The following is a 21,671-nucleotide window of genomic DNA, read 5'->3' on the forward strand; positions in this document are numbered from 1 at the left end:
GACCAAGAAGGGGCTAAGAACTTGGCAATCCAATGGGAATTTTCAGATTGGACATGAGTCTCAAGGAGAGCACAAAGGGAAGCTTTAGAGTCCAAAAGGAATTTCCTAATATCCCCTTGTTTTGCAATAGAATTAAGGCCTCTAACATTCCACACAATTAATTCAGACAATAATAAATTAAAGGGGGGGGGGGATGGGCAATAACTAGCAACTAATGTTGGGGTCAAATGAGGCTTTTTGGTGGGTCGAGCAGGGAGAAGTAGTCTCACACAAGGGGGAGTCCCATGGGGAAGGGGTTTCAAAGATGTTTGGGTCAATGGAAGAAATCGAATTGGGAGTTGTAGGTTTTGTGGAGGGAGATAAGGGTTGGTCGGTAGATGGAGGGTCAAATAGGCGATGGGTCAAGGAGATAGAACCAGGTTGGGCCGATTGGTTTAAGGATTCAGGTGGGCTGGAAACTTTGCTTTTAGAATGGGCTGAGGACAAAGAGGGTAAATTGCATTTAGAAGAAATGGGTTGAGATTTCGAGTTCTTGGAGTTAGTGGGCGCTGACCTAATGATAGCCGAAGGCCCAAGGGGAAGGGAAATAACTTTCTTGATGGGCTTGGGCCCAAGGAGGGAAGGCGATATGAGCTTACTGAAGGAAATGGGAAGCTGACGATGATTGGGGATGTTTATGGTGGGTCCCAGCTGGAGGAGAGAGGGTGTCGGTAAAATAGGGTTTAAGGTAACGTGTGGAAGTGGGATAGTGGTTTTCGGATGAGGGTTAGGGAGTTTGCAGTGGTCTCTGGGTAGCAAAGCTTTTGGGGTTTCAATGCTCGATCTACATCAATTGGGAAAGGAAGTGACATGTATTCAATGGGATGAGCCCCAAATACCTCAAAGGACCGGTCAGAAGCTCCAGGCGCAGCAGCAGCATCAATCGCAGGAGCAGAAATCTCAGGAACTTCGACTTCTTCATCAGCAGAGTAGCAGACTGGTTCTGCAGGCTCCATTTACTCTCTTTTGTCTCTTTTTATCTCTTATCTTGTTTGTCTATCTCATCTTGTGTGTCTCTCTCCCTTCCATATTGATTGTCCCTACTTCTTTGCTCCTTCCATTCTTCTCTGATTGTTAGTCACCTAAATCTCTCATTCTAGTTCCAGGAAAAGTATTGTGTTCGCTTTGTATACTATGCGTTAGATCTCACCTTTGTGTGGGTCCCTATCTTCAAATATAGATGTCCTACCTACAAGGCATATCTTTAAAAAAAAAAAATATATATATAAAAACTCAGTGTTGCATAATTTATTCTGCCTAGACACTCAAAACCTATTTTTCATTATATAAGCTATTATGTCTACTAGTAAGCAAAAGATGTTTGTTTAAAGTTCAGAACCTATTACCAGAATTGATTTTCGCACTTAAATTATAAACATAGATATAAACTATGCCAAAGGGAACTTAGTATTCTACTAAGAGTTTAACATTGGTTTTTTGTTTGCTATTATGGATACATCATATGCAGTCCGTGATAGACACATCGAATCAATCATAGTTCAACTTTTTCCCCGTCTCTCACTTTTTCAAGCTCTGGTTTGGTTGTCTGGTTGTTGGTTTGTCTGAAGTTCCAATATTTTATCAAAAGAAGGAAGCATTGATTTGATTTTCTAAAAAAATATATTGTACTCCCTTGTCTTTCTCTGGTCTGAAGTCCCTGGACTGGCATGAAACTCTGGTTGTCACAGCCAATTCATTCCTGACCATATTGTTCGTGCAAAGCTAATTTCTTTTTCTGCATTCGTGAGAGTTCTTTTGATAAAAGAAAAAACTCTAACTGGCGGCCAATGTCCTAATGGTACCAATGCAATTCCAACTTCCATGACTATATTTCTTATATTCTTTTAATTGAAATTCCAATCAGTTTTAAGAATGACAGCCTTAGGTAGAACCATAGATTAGGTCAGTAACATTAATTAGATATGTTGTAGGTATGTTGGAGAGTCAAGTAATTTCTTTGCCAATGTGTGTGGAGAGTCAAGTAATTTCTTTACCAATGTGTGTATTGAGGTATCTAGCGAAGCATTTGTGGAAAGAAATGTCTGGGAATTGGGAATGATATTCATCTATTTTTAATGGAAGGGAGATGCACTTGTAATTGAAGCATTTTATGTTTCACTAGAGTCCTACCTCTGCATATATTGATTCGTTCGCACACTTTTAAGCTTAGTGAAGGCATCCTAGAAGCTGGTTATCATGTAATGAATTTCCTTATCTTCCCCTAGGTTTAGTTGATTTCATTATACAGGTCCATGCATGATGATTATACTTCTTCTTGATCGTTTCCCCTCTGGGATGTTGCATGCCAATTTGCATGGGAACTTTAGATTGCACGATTTTCTGGTCAGGTAAGAAGAGTTTGCATACCACAGCCTCTCTCTCCCTCCCACTTATAGCATTTTAACTCCTTCAAACGGGTTTTCTCAGGGATATTGATTCCGTTAGTGGTTTAGACCATATGCATGGTTGTTTGAGTTGCTCACATATCAACTGACTTCACTGTCTCTCAGTTTGACCTTCTAAGGGTTCTTCTTTCTTTTATGTTGTCCTTGGCTTCTGAAACGGTCCAAAATCCAAAATCTTGATCATCTAAGCTAACTGTTGTGGGCACTTTGTTTTCTGTCAAAAGGCTATTTCCTTCCAAGCTATCTGTACTAGGCAAATCTGGTGGATCGCATGGTCGGGCTTTCTACTTTTCTGCCTACAGCTGAATTATTGATAGTGTTGCAAGCACCTCTTGAATTTTCTGGGGAAAACAGAAGAAACAATTTCCATTCTGAGATCTTGTGTGCCCATCAAGTGTCGTTATGTATGACAAGCCACAATGCCAAAGATCTAAAGCCTGCCTCTGTATTGGGAGAGGACAACAAAGGTTACAAAAGATTGTATATTTGGTTTGTCTAGGTATTTCTTAACTTACATGGCGCTTGTTAGTGTAATATGTCCATGGTACTCCAAGCATAGAGGGAGCTTTGGAATGGTACTTTCTGCTCATAGCTATGCAGTTTTCTCTGAGGATGATAGGATCCTTGAACTAGTCTGTGTGAATACATTTGAGAAGGATGATGGTGGTCAAATATACTAAGGGACATCAATGAAATTAAAAATTCAGGCAAAATACCTATTATTCCTCCTTACTGATGTCTGGCTGAACATGATAGATCTCATCTTCTACAAGGTTTGAGTACCCCAATTTGATTCTGCAGTGGGATGGTTGACTATTTTCGCATGAAAGCAATTTCACGACTCAGAAATTTTTGCCCAGCAACTTCCGTATCCAAATACCTTCATATTGGGAATGTTACCTATTTTGGTTGGCCATTGTGAATAAGAAGTGAAAGGCAAGGGAACCTGTAAAAAGAATGTGGATTGAAATGCGAGCATACTGTGCCAACAGGCTTTCTGTTTCACTGAATTATTTGACATGCAGGAAAGGCCTTTGCCTGCCAAAAGCTCCAGATATTGTGTTAACGTTTCTGATACTCCCTGTTGCTCCAAGACATAAGCATCTGCTACTACGGTTTTATGGGTTGATGCTCCAAAAGAAATTGATGCTTTGCATACTTTATGATTTGTAAAGTATGAAAAACATTGAAATTTTCTCATCTTTCCTTCTGAAATTTCTAACCGGAGCTGATAAACAGGAAGAGTCTTTTGAGGTGGAATGCAAGGCATATGGCATTGAAGATAATAAATTTATCATGATTGGAAAGTGGAAGAAATTTTTTTTTTCTGGGCAAATATGGAAGAAAAATTTTGATTTGCAGTTCCCAGGAAATTCGCCCATTGCAATGATTGAGTTATTATAACTAAAAAGATGGAGGGAGACATCCTCTGTATCTGCAGGCTTTGTTACCATCCAGCTGTAAGAAAGATTACTGTAATTTTGCTGCTGAAAAGGCTGCTTTATCAGCGATTGGAATTCTCTTGTAGAAGTTGAGAAGTAGAAATTTTCTGAAGAAAATCCTGGAGTGTCTCTATTGGGTTATTTCACGTAGTCCACTTGCATCTGAAGAGACTATCTGACGACTAAGGTTTCCACATCTGCTTCATTCGAGAATTATCACCACCTTTGTATTTTATTATGTGGTCAAATCTCAAACAATTGTTCATGGTTGATTCTTGCAAGAAGCCAGTCACCTTTTATTAGGCATTGCTCAATCTCTTGTGTATGTGTGGCAGATCTACTGAAACTGTAACATGCTTTATATTATTATAGAAAATGGCAACTCCAAGCACTGTACTGGATGGCCATAAGAAATCTGAATATGATATATTGATATGTTGGAACTGAGAGAAAGCCTATCTTCTTGGGAGCCCAAAATTGCATCTAGGGCTTATATGATTCTTATTGACCTTTCCCCACAAAAAAAGAAAAGAATTCTTTTGGCTGTTGGTAATTCTATCTTAAGTCTGAGTTTTACATGATAACAGGTCTTTTGTCACATCAACAAGTGGATCTTGTTTTGAAGTGAGTTATCTTAGAGGTGGGCTGAATGCTTAAACCATCAGTTTGTGTAAACCAGTGGTTCTAGTATGAGGTTCCAGAGTTGAAAATATTGTTATGCGTCTATGTTAACAGTTAACAAAGCTTTAATGATATGGTTATGCTTTTGGTATTCATCTTTCCCATTTTTCAATCCCATGGAAACAGCAAAGGGATGCCCTTTATGCTTCTTTTTCTTTACAGAGGTGGATCATGGTAGAGTATTGTGCTGGAGTCTCTAGTCTTTCTTCTGTTCTTTTTTAATTTATTTTAATTCTTAGGGTTAATATAACTTACTATTTTCTCAGGTTAAGTTACTTTTTTTGCCGTATGTGGACAAATAACTACTATCTTGGTCCAATATTTCAAGAGAGAAGGTTGAGATACTTTTTATGTGTGCTGTAGGTTTAGCTTATAGTATCTTCAGACTTCATTTTAGTTGTAGGTTGTAAAGCAAGTAAAGTTGTAGTGTTTTACCTTTTTAATATCTGGCAATGTACATCATAAGTGCTTCATCCATATCTAGCCTATTCCTATTGATGGCCCTGGGAATTAAATGGACATTTAAAAGGAATATTAAAGAACCTAATGTTAATGTCTAGCATGTCTTCTTTTGAAAGCTCAGACTAGAAAGCATAGTTTCACCCCTTTTTTTATTTGTGGGGTGATGGCAAGATTTTAACTTGGATTATGGACCTTATACAGCTGGGATTTCTTTGATTTTTAAAGTTGGTTTACTCTCCAAGAACCCATTACTAAGGTTTGCCATTTTACCTTTGGGTATTTTTCTCTTTAGTCTTTGTGAAGCATATGTACTTTTTCCCCTAGTTTGTGATTGAACAATATACTCCGATGAGCTAGGTTTTCTGGGTATGACTAATAGGCAATTGTTATTGTTTAATTCTGTTAAGCACTATGAACATTTCATGATTGGTTTTGTCCTTTTCCGCATATACAAGCATACATCTGACATCGATATAGTTTTCAGACACGGTTGATGTAGAAATCCATTGGTTTATATGAATAAAAAGAAACTTTGTCTTTGAAATGGAATTTTTTTGAAAGAATTGAATCACACATGTTATACAGATGAAGCTCTTCATTTTATCCAAAATATGAATATTGTGTTGGATTCTATTAGGAGTCTAATAAGAGTTTGTATAGGATTTAAATTAGAGTTTGCATTCATGTAAAATTCTATTCCTTGTAATAGTCTACTTTCCACTTAATTATAAATAGAGGGCTTGAGATCATGGATCAATAAGCCATTCTGCCAAACATTGTATTTCTACATGGCATCAGAGCCTAAATACGATTAGGGAAGTGAGAGGAAAAAAAAAAAAACCTACCTCCTGGCCTCTCTCTCTCTCTTGCGAGATGTCGAAGAGCATCGAAATCCATCGAAATCCAGCCTCGATTAGGATCTTCTTTTTTTTTTTTTTTTTTTTTTCTCTCTGCAAAACCCATCACAGATTCTCTCCAATTATTGCAGAATTTTTCTGCAATAGTCGCAGGAATTTTCTGCAACTATCACAGAAATTTTGTAACTTATCGTTCGATTAGGGAAGCGACCTACCTTCTTCTTCTTCTGATTTTTTTTCAAACCCATCGCCAATCTTCAGTTCTACTGCTGGCAGTTTTTCAATACCATCTTGGTCGCCAACTGAAACAGAAAAAGAAAGAAAGAAGAAGACGACGATTCAGTTCCGTCTCGATTCGACGAATAAGAACAGAAAATAGAGGAAAGAAGAAGAGAAGAAGAAATCAGCAACTTCCGCTTTATTCGCAATCGCAACAACTTCAGCTTCGGCTCTCCCATTTTTTTCTCTTTGATTCTTCATCTGAAACCTGCGATTCTGAAGCTTGGTTATTCATCTGAAACCTGCGATTGAGGTTCTTCGATTGGGGTTTTGCTATTAAGGTTCTTCGACTGGGGCTGTTCTTCTTAAGCCTGCGATTGAGAATCAATTCTTCATCTGAGGTAATTCGATTAGCCCAAATAAATAGATATTTGAGGGTTATTTTGGTAAATTTGCATTGCAGGGACTTATATGTTAATTTGTATAAGTTCTGAGATTTATTTGCAAATTCAGATTTTTCAAGGACATATTTGTCATTACTGGGGAAAAAAAAAAAAAAAAAAGGTAGATCTGTTTGGGTTGTTTGGTTATTGCATTCTCTGACATTTCTGTTACTTCGAAAGGGTGAAGACTGAAGAACTGCAGATAATTTTGTCAACATGACAACTATTGATGGTACAACCACTGCTTCCTCTACTACCCATACCAACACCTACCTTGCTACTTCAGGTAAAACCTTTACAAGCTTTCAAGCTTCTTCAGTTTCTACTCCTTGGATCATTGATACAGGAACAACAGATCATATGACAGGTTTATCCTCATCTTTCTTACAATATTCTCCAACTTCTGGAAAGGATAAAGTTCGAATTGCTGATGGATCCTATTCTTACATTGCTGGAAAATGGACCATTCAGCATTCTCCATCACTTTCTTTGTCTAAAGTTTTACATGTTCTCTCTTTCTCTACTAACTTGCTCTCTATCAGTAGTCTTACACATGACTTGAATTGTAAAGTGATTTTTTCCCATCTTAATGTGTCTTCCAGGATCTGGTCACGGGGAAGGAGATTGGACGTGGTAAACTAGACAATGGACTTTATTTGCTCGAGCCGATTGGAGAATCTACGTCTGCTTTGACTACATCTTCTAATCCGGTCCATTCGGTAATATCATACCTTCATCAGTGGCACCGTAGGCTAGGTCACCCCCCTTTAGGAACTCTTAAGAAAATATTTCCTGATTTGGTTTCTTCTTATAATGAAAATAGTTTTTTTTGTGAAGCCTGCATTTTTGCAAAACAGACTCGTTCTACTTATTTACCTTCTCTTCATAATAGAAAATCTATTCCTTTTATGCTAATTCATACTGATGTGTGGGGTCCCTGCCGACGTGTGTCTATTACTGGCCATAGGTACTTTGTTACTTTTATTGATTGTCACTCTCGTTCTACATGCATTTATCTTTTAAAACAAAAAAATGAGGTTTTCCGATGTTTTCGTGACTTTCATAATATGATTAAAATTTAGTTCAATGCCACTGTGAAGATCCTTCGCAGTGACAATGGCACAAAGTATATTAATGGTGAATTTCAAAGATATCTCTCTGATTTTGGCAAAATGCATCAGACCAGTTGCGTTGATACGGCTGCCCAAAATGGGGTTGTTGAAAGGAAGAATCGGCATCTCTTAGAGATAGCCCGTTCCATTATGATTTCTATGAATGTCCCTGACCAATATTGGAGTGACGCTATTCTCACTGCTACTTACCTTATGAATAGGATGCCCAAGAGGATACTTGGTTTTAAATGTCCTAATGAGATTCTTCAGGGAGCCTCTTCTTTTGTTATTCCCCCAAAGGTTTTTGGATGTGTGTGTTATGCCAGAATCATAGCCCACTAGAGTAAGCTGGCTCCCCGCGGCCTACGTTGCATATTTTTGGGGTATTCTGCTACTCAGAAAGGGTACATATGTTATCATCCTCCTTCCAGGAAAACCATTGTATCCATGGATGTAATTTTTAATGAGTTTTGCCCTTACTATACACCTCTCCAGGGGGAGAGTCCTAGAGGAGAGGTGTTCTTTCGACTCTAGATCTTCCTATCACACACCAACACAACTTAAGAGTCCCAGAAGAGTTTCCTGACCAGGGGGAAACTTCGGCCAGTATACCTGAGGACTCTAATCCTCCCCCTTCGATTTCTGAACCATGTGAAGAACCTAGCCAGGGGGAGACCACTCTTGTGAGACACACTGTTGGGGTCTTTCAAAACCAGATTGACCAGAATAAGGAGGTGAAGACTTATTAGAGGAAGAAATACAACCGTCTAAAGCAGGTGTAGAAAAGTGATACGTTACCACTTCAGTCTCCTGCTTGAGAATCAGATTCTACTGAGGTATCTTCTTCCAATCTTCCTATTGCTGTTAGAAAATGGGTCAGATCTTGTACTCAACATCCCATAGCTAAATATGTTTCTTATAACTCTTTGTCTGACTCCTACCGTGCTTTTATATCCTCTCTGTCATCTGTATCTGTTCCTAAAAGTTGGCAGGAAGCCTATGCTGATAAGAGATGGAAGGAAGCTATGGTAGAGGAAATGCAGGCAATGAAGAAAAATGACACTTGGGAGCTGATTACACTTCCTCCAGGAAAAAAACCAGTGGGCTGCAAATGGGTATTTGTGGTTAAACAAAATATGGATGGATCAATTAACAAGTTGAAAGCTAGACTAGTTGCAAAGGGGTTTACCCAGACCTATGGGATTGATTATCAGGAGACCTTTGCCCTTGTTGCGAAACTAAATACTGTCAGAGTTCTGTTGTCTGTAGATGTGAACAAACATTGGAACTTGCACCAACTAGACGTAAAGAATGCCTTCTTACTTGGGGAGTTAGCGGAAGAGGTCTAATGGAAATCTCACATGGTTTTTCCGATGACAATACTGCAGGGAAAGTCTGTCTGCATCGGTTGAAGAGGTCAATATATGGGTTAAAACAGTCTTTTAGATGTTGGTTTGGACGCCTTCTGAAGGCAATGACTTCTATTGGGTACAAGCAAAGCAATGCTGATCATACACTATTTGTCAAGAAGTTAGATACTAACATCACACTTCTCATTGTTTATGTAGACGATATTGTCATCACATGGAATGATGGTGAAGAAATTCAAAAGCTGAAAGACTTTCTTGGCAGAGAATTTGAAATTAAAGATCTAGGGAAGTTACAGTATTTCTTAGGGATTGAGGTGGCTCGATCAAATAAAGGTATATTCCTATCCCAAAGAAAGTATGTCCTAGATCTATTATCAGAAGTGGGAATGTTGGGGTGTAAAGCAGTTGATACCCCTATTGAAGCTGGAGCTAAACTTAAAGAAAAAGAGGGAGAACCAGTGGACAAAGGAAGATACCAAAGGCTAGTAGGGAAGCTTATTTACTTGTCTCACATCAGGCCAGACATCGCTTATGCTGTAGGGATAGTGAGCCAATTCATGCATGATCCATATTTAGCTCATATGAAGGCTGTTACCAGAATACTACAGTATTTGAAGGGAACTCCTAGAAAAGGAGTACTTTTATCACCCACCGATAATCTAAAAGTAGAAGCATACACTAATGCAGACTGAGCTGGATCTCCAGACAGGAAGTCAATTTCAAGTTATTGTACCTTTGTTGGAAGTAATCTAGTTACTTGGAGAAGTAAGAAACAGAATGTGGTAGCTTTATTTAGTACCAAAGCTGAATATAGAGCTATGGTTCGTGGAGTTTGTGAGCTACTATGGTTGAAAGGCTTGCTGCAAGATATTGGAGTCCAAGTTCCAAACACTATGATGTTATATTGTGACAACAAGTTTGCTATTAGTATTGCTAATAATCCAATGCAACATGATCGAACTAAGTACATTGAAATTGACAGGTTTTTTGTCAAAGGAAAGTTGGAACAAGGGCTTATCTGCATGCCTTTTGTAAGATCTGGAGACCAAGTAGCAGATATTTTCACCAAGGGGTTTGAAAGAAAGAGATTTCCTTCCTATTGTAGGCAAGTTGGGCATGACTAATATCTAATGCCTCAACTTGAGGGGGAGTGTTGGATTCTATTAGGAGTCTAATAAGAGTTTGTATAGGAGTTAAATTAGAGTTTGCATTCATGTAAAATTCTATTCCTTGTAATAGTCTACTTTCCACTTAATTATAAATAGAGGGCTTGAGATCATGGATCAATAAGTCATTCTGCCAAACATTGTATTTCTACATATTGAAATTGGATATTCTTTTAACATTGTCATATTGGCTTCAAACTTGTACTGCCTAGTGCATGTGAACATGTTCATCTAAAATTAATAATAACTAGGTTATTATAAAGTGAACCTTACCAAGTTACTGGACAGCAATAAATAACACTAACTAATATTCACTTCTGAATTGATAATTGTTTGTTTTGTTCGATTTGGTTGTGTCCTTTCCACTACAGTTTTGAACTGTATTCATCGGCTCTTGCCTCATCCTAAGTAGATGCTTGTAGTCGTACTTGGGATTTAGATAATATGCTAAAAAAACAAAAGGCCCTAGTAAGAAACTCAACAAGAAGGACCAAGATACTAAGTTGAATAAAAAACAATAAGCTACCAGTAGATGCTACAGCTGCCTCTCCCATCTTTCCTGGTTATTTTTGAGGAATTTCTTGTTCCCCTTTTTGTAGATTGTCTCGACTTACAGCTTCATTATGCCATTGTGACCCATAAGTGTGGTAAAGTTGGCTTCCTTTGTTGATTTACCTACTTTAGCACTGTGACAATAGGTCAATTACCTGTACCACCTTCCCTAGACTATCCTAGAAGCTGTCACTAGAGATGGTGATTGGTGGCTTGGGTTCTTCTACCTCCATGAGTTGCAATTGAATCACTCCTTAGAGGCAAAAATGGACCTAAGGCCAGCCTTCTTAGCCTCAAAGCTCTTCAGTGCAACCCAATTGATTGCGAACATTTTAATGCCTGACCTAACTGTGTCACCACCACACCTTATTCTTAACAAGTACAATGTGAATCCATGGTTGTGGATGGAGGTGCTGACTTGAGTTGCATTGTCCACCACCTTTTCACAATCTTCAATTGATCCATGTCCTTAATCTTGAGGTCAATACCTTGTGCAACACGTAGAGTCCAAAAGAGCTTTTATCGGGGGTGTTCAATTATTTTGATCCTAGCCTTCTTGAAGTTAGAGCCATTATCAGCGACAAATTGTACCATTTATCTTCTCCAGCTTCTTTCACCACCACCTTCTAGATGTACTTCGCATTTTTCTTCTCCTTGAATGCATCAATTGACTTGAGCAATATTATCCTCCCATCACAATTCAATATGAAATTGATGAAGGACTGTCTAGTGGGACCAGTCCAACCATATCACTATCACCTCATAGTGTTGGGCTTTAATCCATCAACATGTGTCTTTAAATCTTCCTTGTGATTTGACAAATATACATTGTACATCTCATACGGGGCTGGCCCTTCATTCCAGTTCCAGCCTCACTGATCTCATCAAACTTTGCACTGTAGAGTGGCCCCTGGGCAGCGTTAGCAGGAATGCTATGGTAGGAAGCCCATTTCAAGAAAACAATCCCCACTTTTTCCTTCACATTGGCCTGCATTTGCTTCTAATTTTTCTGTTTAAACTCTGGTAATCTAAAAACTGCAGGATCTGTGTGAAGGATCTTTGCATCTGGGTCATGAATGAGGGTTCTTTAACTCAGCCTCGGGATGCTGGGACTGGGATGGGATTTGGTTCTAGGGTCCTCACAGGCTGGGTCCTCCTTAGTGAAATGTTTGGGTTCCCTTGTGAACCTAATCTTCTTCTCCTCTCAGGCTCTGTCATATGCAGGTTGTCTAGATGAACCTGCTCTCTTGGCCATCTGTTGTCTTCTCATCTCATCCATCCTCTGTGACTCTTTGCTTGCCATAATTTATCATCTCATCTGCGCTGCATATGCTTTAGACTGTGAAGTACCAAACTCATCTGGTTCCTCCTCCTCATCTCCTAGGTCAGGCATATCATTTGGACATGCATCTTAGAACTCTTTAGCTACCCTCTTATCCCTCTGCTTTGCTATTCCACCCCTAAGGTGTTGTGCCAAACCTACCTTTATCTCTAATGGAACTTTGGGGCAACTAGTGACATTCTTGTCTCCCCCAGCTAGATGCCACTTTAATCTAGTGGCCCCACCTCCAATCTGCTTCTTGCAGCATTACATTCTGATTTGTTCTTATCTCCAGTCAGGGGATGCCTGTGCAACCCATCACCCATACTTCAATACAAGCAACCTGATACAAGAAGTACAGACTAAGTTCATAAAAAGCATTCATCCAAAAAAAGAAAAGTATCATAAAAAGCATTCCTAGTGGTCTAATGTGACCCCTGAACGAAGAAAGCATATACTGAATTACTCCTGTAAGTTTGGAAATTTTTTGCTCTGTAATCTACTTTTTTTATAATTGTTGTATCAATTTTTAATTACAGTGTTAACTAAATTTAATTAAAAAAACATAATCATCATGATCATAAACTGCAACCTATAATTGCATACATATTATTACTAGTATTCTACCTTTTTTAAGTATATAACAGAAAATTATTCATTTTTTGGAATGAATTATTCTACCTTTTTTAAGTATAAAACAGAAAATTATTCTTTTTTTTGTCATTTTTTCTAAATTAGAGCAAATAAATAATAACTTTGGAATAATTTAAGTAAGAAAATAACAACAGAAGAAAAATTCGACGCCATCACGGCGTAGATCGAGTGATGGTGTCTCACATTGAATTGGCTCTCATCCATCATGTATAAATAGCATTTATTTTCAAAGTATGTTGTATGGAAATTAGTTTCTTAAACCAGAAAAAAAAAATAATAAAAATACTAGGACTACTCAAAGAAAAAATATGAATTGCATGTATTCATAGATCAGGCCCCTAAACTAAACATATATTACTTTGAACAAAACCTAACATGTATTTATAGGTCAACTATCAAAATTCAAGTTTTTGGTAAGAATGCACATACCTTGGATCTTCAAATGAGCTTTAATCCACCTTCAACCAGAAAATGGAGGAAGAATGATGAAGGCATGTAGAGATTTGTTAAAAAAATTCAAGGTTTTAGGTAAAAAATGGGGGAGGGGTGTTGAAACTTGCGAAACAAGGGAGATGAGATCTACAAAATTCGGCAGATCTTGTTGAAACAAGGCATAAAAAGCTTTTGGATTGGTCTGTTTGACCGAAACGAACTGAGATGGTTGATTTCCAATTGAAGCTGGGTCTTTCTTTCCCAATAGCAATGTTGTCTCAGTTTGGAAAAAAGGGGGCTAAACTTGAACTAGGGTGTAATGGCATAGCATGGTTGTGTCCATCTTATACCTAAAAAAGGCGCACACACATACACACACAGCCCCCACCCTCCCAGAAGAAAGTGGTTTCTTCTCTTCATCTTCTTTCTTTATCCCAACAATATCTTTTATCATTCAAGCTGCTGTTCAAGAAATCTCAACACTATCCCCAACCCCAATTCTTCTTCCAAATTTTTAATTTCCTGAGCATTTTTTCCCCCTTTTGCTTTCGAATTTCATTTTCCCCAATAAACCCTAATCTCTAACCTAAACTCTACCTAAGTTGACCATTAAAACCTTACCAAATTGAAAAGCAGATGCACCTCGTACCTTCCTTCTTGCCTGATACAAGTTACAACCCCTTTGCTTAATCATTTCCCAAACCCTAACTCCCCTCCCTAGTTGCCTCCTCCATGGCGTGCCCTCGTGCCGCGTACAACCTCATCCTATATCACCCCAAAACCCTTGATCAAACTCATTGCTAGCTGGTGCTATTTAAGACCTTGGAAAACTAGTCCCTAGTTATTCCTATTTAAACTAGGGTACACCAAGTGGTATCAAGTCTGAACTTCCCTATTTACAATGTCACTATCTGAACTTATTACTCATTGGGAGCATTTTGCAAAGGAATTTCAGGAAGGATCGTCCAATATCAAATCGGATTTTGGGGATCTTCAATTGGATTTTTTAATTTTTTTTTGTCACCAATTTCACTCTCCAAGGGTGGTATTGGGGGATTTCTGTGTCGGTGGTGTTGGTGATGAACTTCTAGGTTTTTGTTGTCTAATTTTGTATCAAATTCATTTTCTTGTATATTGACTAATTCATTGTGGTTTGACTTAATGTTTTTGGTGCCCTATTTGCTGAATCATCAATCCAAGGTTTAAAGTATCGGTATTGGTTATTGTATTGGGAAGATGCAACACACACCAAAGATATATATGGAAATAGCCAAGAAACGTATTAAATGTTAAGGATATATGCAAAATACAGTTTGGAGCATAAATTCTTTTATAAGTAACATGTAGAATACTGAAAGCAAGTACGGTGAGACAAGTGCATTCAATTAATTATGTACATAAAATGAGGTTTCTTACATGTATTGGTACCCTTTTATAGGTATCATATAACCTTGAAGGAACAATACATATTGGTTAGTGTTGGTGGATATGGTAGGATTCTTAAAACCTTGCATTCAATCTTCTTCAACTTAGTGGATCATGTGGACATTCTTGATGATTTTGATGGCTATAAGTTAAATTGCTTTATGGCAAAGACAGATATCCTATATTTACATAATATGGGTAACTTTATACATGTAGGAAAGATCTTCATATGGTATTTATTGACTTAGAAAAAGCTTATGATAGAGTCCCTAGAGCGTTAAGTTGGCAAGTACTAGAGAAAAGAAGTGTTGGAAGTAAATATATAGATATAGTTAGGATATGTATGATGGTTCGATGACTAGTGTTAGAACAGTGGGGGGACAAAGTAATGAATTCCCAATAACAGTTGGGCTACATCAAGGGTCAACTTTAAGCCCATATCTATTTGCACTGGTAATGGATGATTTAACCAAAGACATTCAAGATGAGGTCCCCTGGTGTATGCTTTTTGCGGATGATATTGTGTTGATTGATGAGACCTAAGTGGGGATTAATACCAAATTAGAATCATGGAGAGTAGCTTTGGAATCAAAAGGCTTTAAACTTAGTAGATCGAAGACAGAATATTTAGTTTGTAACTTTAGTCATGATCGGGCAGATGATGAGGTGGTGATACTTGACGATAAAGAGATTCCTCAGAGTGATTGTTTTAGGTACCTAGGTTCAATCATAAGTAAAAGAGGTGATTTAGAAGATGAGGTTTCCCAAATAATTAAAATAGGGTGGATGAAGTGGAGAGGTGTGTCCGGGGTCTTATGTGATCGGCGTATTCCATTAAAGCTTAAAGGAAAATTTTATAGGACCGTTGTTCAATCAGCTATGATGTACGGTGCAGAGTGTTGGGCTATTAAAAAGAATCATATAGATAAACTCAATGTAGTAGAAATGAGGATGCTAAGATGGATGAGTGGCAAAACTAGGATGGATAAGATAAGAAACGATCATATTAGAGTTGGTTTGGGAGTTGCTCCCATAAGTGATATGCTTAAAGAAAGTCGTTTGAGGTGGCACGACCACGTTCAACGGAGACCTATAAATGCTCCTGTACGGAGAAGTGATATAATCCATATTGAAGAAACTAGAAGAGCTAGGGGTAGACCTAAGATAACCTTAGGAGAAGTGGTGAGAAAGGATATGTATAGCTTAGGCCTTGTATCTAGCATGGCCTCGAACAGAACTGATTGGAGGGCAAGAATCCATGTAGCCGTCCCCATTTAGTTGGGACAAGGCTTATTGTTGTTGTTGTTGTTGTTGTTGTTGGGTAACTTTATACAAGTATAGTCTCTTAAGGTCTTCAAATTAGATACCTTGTAAGTGAACATAGGTTTTCTCTCGCCCACTAGATAAGTAGTGGTCAACAATTTTCTGTGACCTAAATTCCGAATATATATGTAATGTTGAAGCTGACGGTACTGCAGGTATTTTTAATATGCAATGATTTGATTTTTGGGATATTATTCCTGCTTCATCCAGATTAAAGTTAAGTTGAGTTTGTGATCATTTGACTTTCTGCTTCAACCACTGTATGGCTTCCTATTGGTTAGCACTGTAGATCTAAACCCCCCTTCCTGCAGGCACCAATATAAAGTTCAATGCAGAAGTCAAGTGGTGGGAATTATCGTTTGAATATCTATGGGATTGAAGTCTTTTTTAGTAATCTAAGCTTTTGATCTAGAGACGATTTGTGAACCTGCTTAAATGGTTTTATGTTTATACTCAGACAACTAAAATAATGCTGGGGACCTAATCTAAAGAGGAGTTTTTGTATGGCATTAACAGCATCACACGGTTGAAAGTTGTCGTACTTGGAGAAGTAAAAAGAAGCATGCGAAGAGAACAAAACCGCCAGATGCACAATCTCTTGTACATGGAGAGTAGAGATATATGTAGTAAAGAACAGAATTTCTAGGGTGATTTGAGTAACTGTAGGGATCGAGTCAGTGGTGCTTACAGTGGTTTTCATCTTTCTATGGAATGGTCATCATTAAAGTGATCTTTGTAGCTTGATCACTATTGGTATTTGATTACTTGAGTCCTTTGATTCCTAACTCTGATTTTTTTCTTCATATGCATCTTCTGTCCAGTTCTGTGATGCAACTGCTGCTGTTGAAATTTCTCATCCATCTGTGAGAGTGATTGGAGATTCAGTAGCTTGAATATGAGGTGCAACTGCATGTGATTGAGATGTTTTTTTTAAATTGCTGAAGTCTAAAACCGTATAGAGAAACAATCCAGAATTAATTGTATGTTTACAATTTAAGAGGTAAGTTGCTGCAAAATTTGGGTCAACATACAAATAGGAATTTTGGAATTAGAATGTAGCTGAATTCATTGGTGTTTCGTACTGTGGCATTGAGGCAGCTTCAGATGAAATTTACCAAAGGAGGAAAATGATGTTAATAGTTAAAAAAAATGAAGCATCTATTTTATGGAAGTTTGCATACAAGATTTAGGTCTTTCAAATTATTGCTTCTGTGAAGTGAAGGGGAGGACTTCTAATGGTTGATTGTCTGGAACTTTTCAGATGTTTTGTAACTTGTATCATAGTCTTACTTGTGTTCATGTAGGAACAGTTCCTAATTGTTTTCTACAATGGTGTGCTTGGCTTGAATTGTCAGACCCATTCTCTAGGTGCAATTGTGATAAACCCATTTGTGGCTGATAATCTACAAACTTGGAATAAAATTTCTAATTCCTGAAGTTTTCTTTTGTGTATGTGGTCTAGCACATTGTGTTGAAGTTGACTTGGACTTTCCGGATGCTTTTCCTATTTATGCAGGTGGATCTTTTTGGCTGTTCTGCACAAGAACCTAAGTCATCTTGGACTTTGTAGTGATATTGTTATGGGGCACAGATATTTTTTTGGCACATCCCAAAATTATGAGAGGGACCAAGATCAGAACCGGAATCATATTCCTACTGAGCAGCCTTATGTGCATTTGGGTACTGCAGCTTCATACATCTGTATTCATTCATTTAGATTCTTTATGTAGGTAGTCTATCGATGGTAGTTACATCTAAAAATTGTAATTAAGTTATATTGCACACATGCATGGCACTTAGGACGGTAGGACCTCCTGTGATGCCCTTGTGGGTTCCACCTTGGAGGTCTAAGTTGGCAATATATATGATGGGGTAAGCCTTTCATAAATGGTAATTGCCACCAGTATATGGATTTGCCCTTCCATTTATGTTCATTATTTATTTTCAAGTTTGTATTGCAGGCAGGGCTGGTAGTCCGGAAAATGGTTTTCCTGTTGAAGACATTTCAGCAAGTGGATTAACTTTTCCGTTCCAGAGGAATTCAGCTATGAGGTCTAATGAGTATCCTCCATCTAGTGTCAGAATGGAGGTACCACAATATCGAACAGCTTCTGGAGGCTCATCTTATGATCCCTTTCTGCAGCAGCGACCAGACAATGGGAACTTCTGTCCAGCCTCACAATATTATGTTCACCATGCATCTCCTGCAAGCTATTACAGAAATGCAATTCATGGTATTGAGGGTAGTGTCATTAATTCTTCTGCTAGCAGTTCAAGAAGACCATGTAAAAGAAAAGGCCCAGCGACTTCCTTGATCTGTGAGAGAGGCAGTACCAGCAGACACTATGGTGCTGGAAGTTCCTCCGATCGCTCTCTCTCTTCAGATATGCATCAGGAGAAACATAGTTTACATTCTCGTCACTGTGCTTGGGATCCTACTGGCATAAATCCCAGTTATAGAGGCAGTAGTCTGTCGATTGGGAATGAAGGTTCACAAAGGAATGTGAGAAGCCAATCTAGTCTTGATATGGAAGGAAATCTAGCTGGGACTCATTTGTCAAGCAATGTTTCACACCTTCCTCATTCTGGCCATCCAGTTGATCATTTTGGTGTGGTGGATCCTGCTGGTCCTGGTATTAATGGAGTAACTTGGGAGTGGAGTCATAATCCCATCCCTCCTGCTAGAGGAAGAATTCTGGCTTCAGGTTTGTAGACATAAAGTATCAAAACATGTTGGCCATACGGTTCCTAACGTGTCGAGATTTGCAGTTTTGATAAGATATATAGAATCAGTAAATGGAAAAATTATGCTTAGTACTAATGTGAACTGATTTTTTACCAATACAAGCTGATACAATACTGATATGGATCGATATGGTACTGATGCTGGTTGATACACTAAGCAAGATCTGTCCAAAGTGAAATCTTCCTATTCTGATGATTTGGCCAAAAAATATGTGAATCCCATGTGCCCTGGAAAATGATCTAGTAGTGGTTAAGCAAGTAAAATATTTGATTTTGTTTCTTGAGTTTTTCCGTTTTCTTGCTTGTTTTGCCAGGTATCACAGCAACCTGGAAAGTTGACCTAGATTTGGGTCATCTTGAAGGTGATCTATAATGCATTGTTATGTTTGGTGCCTAGTAATATTACTAGTATTTCAACACTACCTTTAAAGTTTGTTTATTATGTTACTAGTAAAAAAATAGTATGGTTAATGTGTACATATTTATGTCACTTAAATATTAGTTTGTAATGTGTACATATTTATGTCGTGTAATATTAGTTTGTTTAGCTTACATATGTTTCCCTTGGTTTCGGCCATTAAATGTTACTTTAAGCTAGTGTTCTAATCATGGTTCAATGTGTCGGCGACATGAATCTCCATCCGAAACGACATAAGCAATAAGTCGACGATATATCGCTGATTTGTCGGCAATGTATCATCACTGGTCAATTTTTTGGCGATATATCGCCAAATTCACTATATTTAGTAGAACTTCGTTTGGTTTTTCACCGATTTTTCATTTGATTTTTGCCAAAGTGACGTAGGACCTCTATAGGCTCCCAGGGTGTTGCCCCCACACCCCCGTCGGGGTAGCCTCCCCGGACCCCGCCCAGTCACTGGGGAGTTGGACCCTGTGTTTGTCGGCAGTAAAATGTGAAGCATGAGCCATACTCAACATAATTGTATAATGAATTGTAGACTTTAGTACTTCTCTTCGCTAGTAGTGTACTTTTGTTCTCTTTGCATGTTTACATTAGTTTATATGAGTTTTTCAGACTTCTAGTTTTTCCTGCATATAGTCGGGTATGTGCCAATCAGAGACTTCAGATTAAGTGATGTTTTAGGCTAAAATAATGCTCCCAGTGTGTTTATTGGCCTCAAATTAGGCTAACCAACAAAATTAAAGCCAAAGCGACCCTAAATGCCCCCCGAAACCAGGGGTCGAATTTTCATCGTTGACATGTTGGTGAAATGTCACCGACATGTCGAACCTTGGTTCTAATATGCGCATAAATTTTTCATTTTTAATTTTTTTTACTTAATTTTTTTTTAATTACTTTTTAGTAGGTTTGACATCACACTTTTCAGTGAGGATTTGAATCATGTGAAGACAGAGATAACCTGATATTGGATGAACATTATTATTTTTTTGGCTGTTGATGGTGCATAGTGCTTGAAACACTTGTTTATGTTTTGTAAGCATATCTGCTGTATCTTCAAAACATTTGCGAGGCGTCTCTTAGAACAAAATTTTTGGTCCAATGGTAAAGTTGCTCCACTGTGAACTAGTGATCATGGTTTTGAGTTAGGGTACAGCCCTCCATCAAGATTGGGGTTAAGATTGTGTACCTTATGACCCTCCCCAGATCTTGTAGTGGTGGGAGCCTTGTGCTGGCTGCATCCTGAAAACAATTATGCATGGCTGCTAAGAAAAATCTCTCTGGAAATTGCAGATACTAGTGGCCCGACTCACGAGACCAACCAGTTTTTGGGAGTCTCTACTACTAATGGTTCCTTAGAGCTTGGCGGGTACCAGAATGATTTTGTCTCTAGCAGAAATCCTGCTGTTACTCCCCAAAATCTTCATGGTAACTCAACTCAATCTGTGAGGGGTGCTCGTGGTTGCTACTATCAGAGGTCATCTGCCCCTGCTTATAGGTCCTCTTCAAGCTACCCACACTCGGGGCATTATGCAACTTCTTCAGAAGATGGTCTGCAGTTGGCATCCGAAACTTATCCTGCCAGACAGTCAAGGTCATTTTCTACAGTAGGGTGGCATAACAATGACAGAAGTGGAAGGTCTAGGATATCTTATGAGAGGTTCTCTTTACAACCTGACACGCCAGATGCCCATGATAGATCGTTGACTGAGGTTGGTAGTTTCTCATATCAAGAATCCCATTTTTTTTTGCACTTCATTGGTGACAATTCCACCTCTTCCATTGAATTTCAATTCGTTGAGCTTGCACATATGCATGGAGATTTATATTGAATTATTTGGCACTTTAAATTTGACAACCCTCCTGAGTGGCCCACACAACTGTTACTGGTTTTGTTTTACACGTATAAGCAATGCTCTTTACTGGGAAAGACTAAGTAGATAAACAGATTTATGATTGTAGAATTGATTGCCTAACAAAGAAATGAGGCGAAGAATCTCCAACTAGTGGAGATCGGTTGTCATTCTTTCTCCAGGTGCAGTACAGGTTTCTTTTCACAAGCTACCATAAATTATGAGAACTCAAAGCAACCATGGTGCTGACTTCTTGCCCAATACTCATTTCTTTTCAGCGTAGAGCTTTGTTAACCCAAGTCATCTATTAACAAAATCAGTTATCTGAAAGGGGCCCGCGGGGGGGGAGGGGAGAGATTGTAATTTCTTGTAGCATGCGTTTTGTTTTGCCTGTTTAGAAAAGGGTGAACCCTGGTGCTGAAGGATTCCGCACAAGCAGGGTTCCCGGGGAACCGGGGGGGGGTTTCATTTGTTTTGCATATTTCAAGCCCTTTAAATAGCCCACATAATGATTTTATATCCATGTTACTAACCAATTGACAAGAGAGGAATTTTATTTTCTTGGCAGGGTCTCATGATTGTGGAGAACTCAGCCTTGTATGGTTCCAGGGATTTTCTTGATCCACATAGGGAGATGAGGCTAGACATAGACAACATGGGTTATGAGGTGATTAGAATTCCTCCTGTTTCTTTCTTTAGCCATCTTAGTAAATGCTGTCTCTTACCAGTTATCAATTCTTTGCTTGGTG

At 38.4% G+C, this 21,671-nt stretch overlaps 1 protein-coding gene across 3 annotated transcripts in view; it reads left to right on the top strand.

Moving 5' to 3' along the window:
- The window catches only part of LOC149023563 (uncharacterized), a 50,907-nt gene that overhangs the window by 28,681 nt on the left and 555 nt on the right, over nucleotides 1–21,671 (top strand). For all 3 annotated transcript variants that reach the window (XM_089144105.1, XM_089144104.1, XM_089144106.1), the window contains 4 exons: nucleotides 17,420–17,583; nucleotides 17,865–18,608; nucleotides 20,363–20,781; nucleotides 21,491–21,589. In XM_089144105.1, coding sequence (XP_089000231.1) covers nucleotides 17,484–17,583; nucleotides 17,865–18,608; nucleotides 20,363–20,781; nucleotides 21,491–21,589 — 1,362 coding nt within the window. In that variant the 5' untranslated portion in view covers nucleotides 17,420–17,483. The remainder of the gene's footprint in view (nucleotides 1–17,419; nucleotides 17,584–17,864; nucleotides 18,609–20,362; nucleotides 20,782–21,490; nucleotides 21,590–21,671) is intronic.

This window comes from Hakea prostrata, chromosome 2, assembly GCF_041222555.1.
Source record: "Hakea prostrata isolate BN-2017 chromosome 2, UWA_Hpros_2, whole genome shotgun sequence".
Lineage (NCBI taxonomy): Eukaryota > Viridiplantae > Streptophyta > Magnoliopsida > Proteales > Proteaceae > Hakea > Hakea prostrata.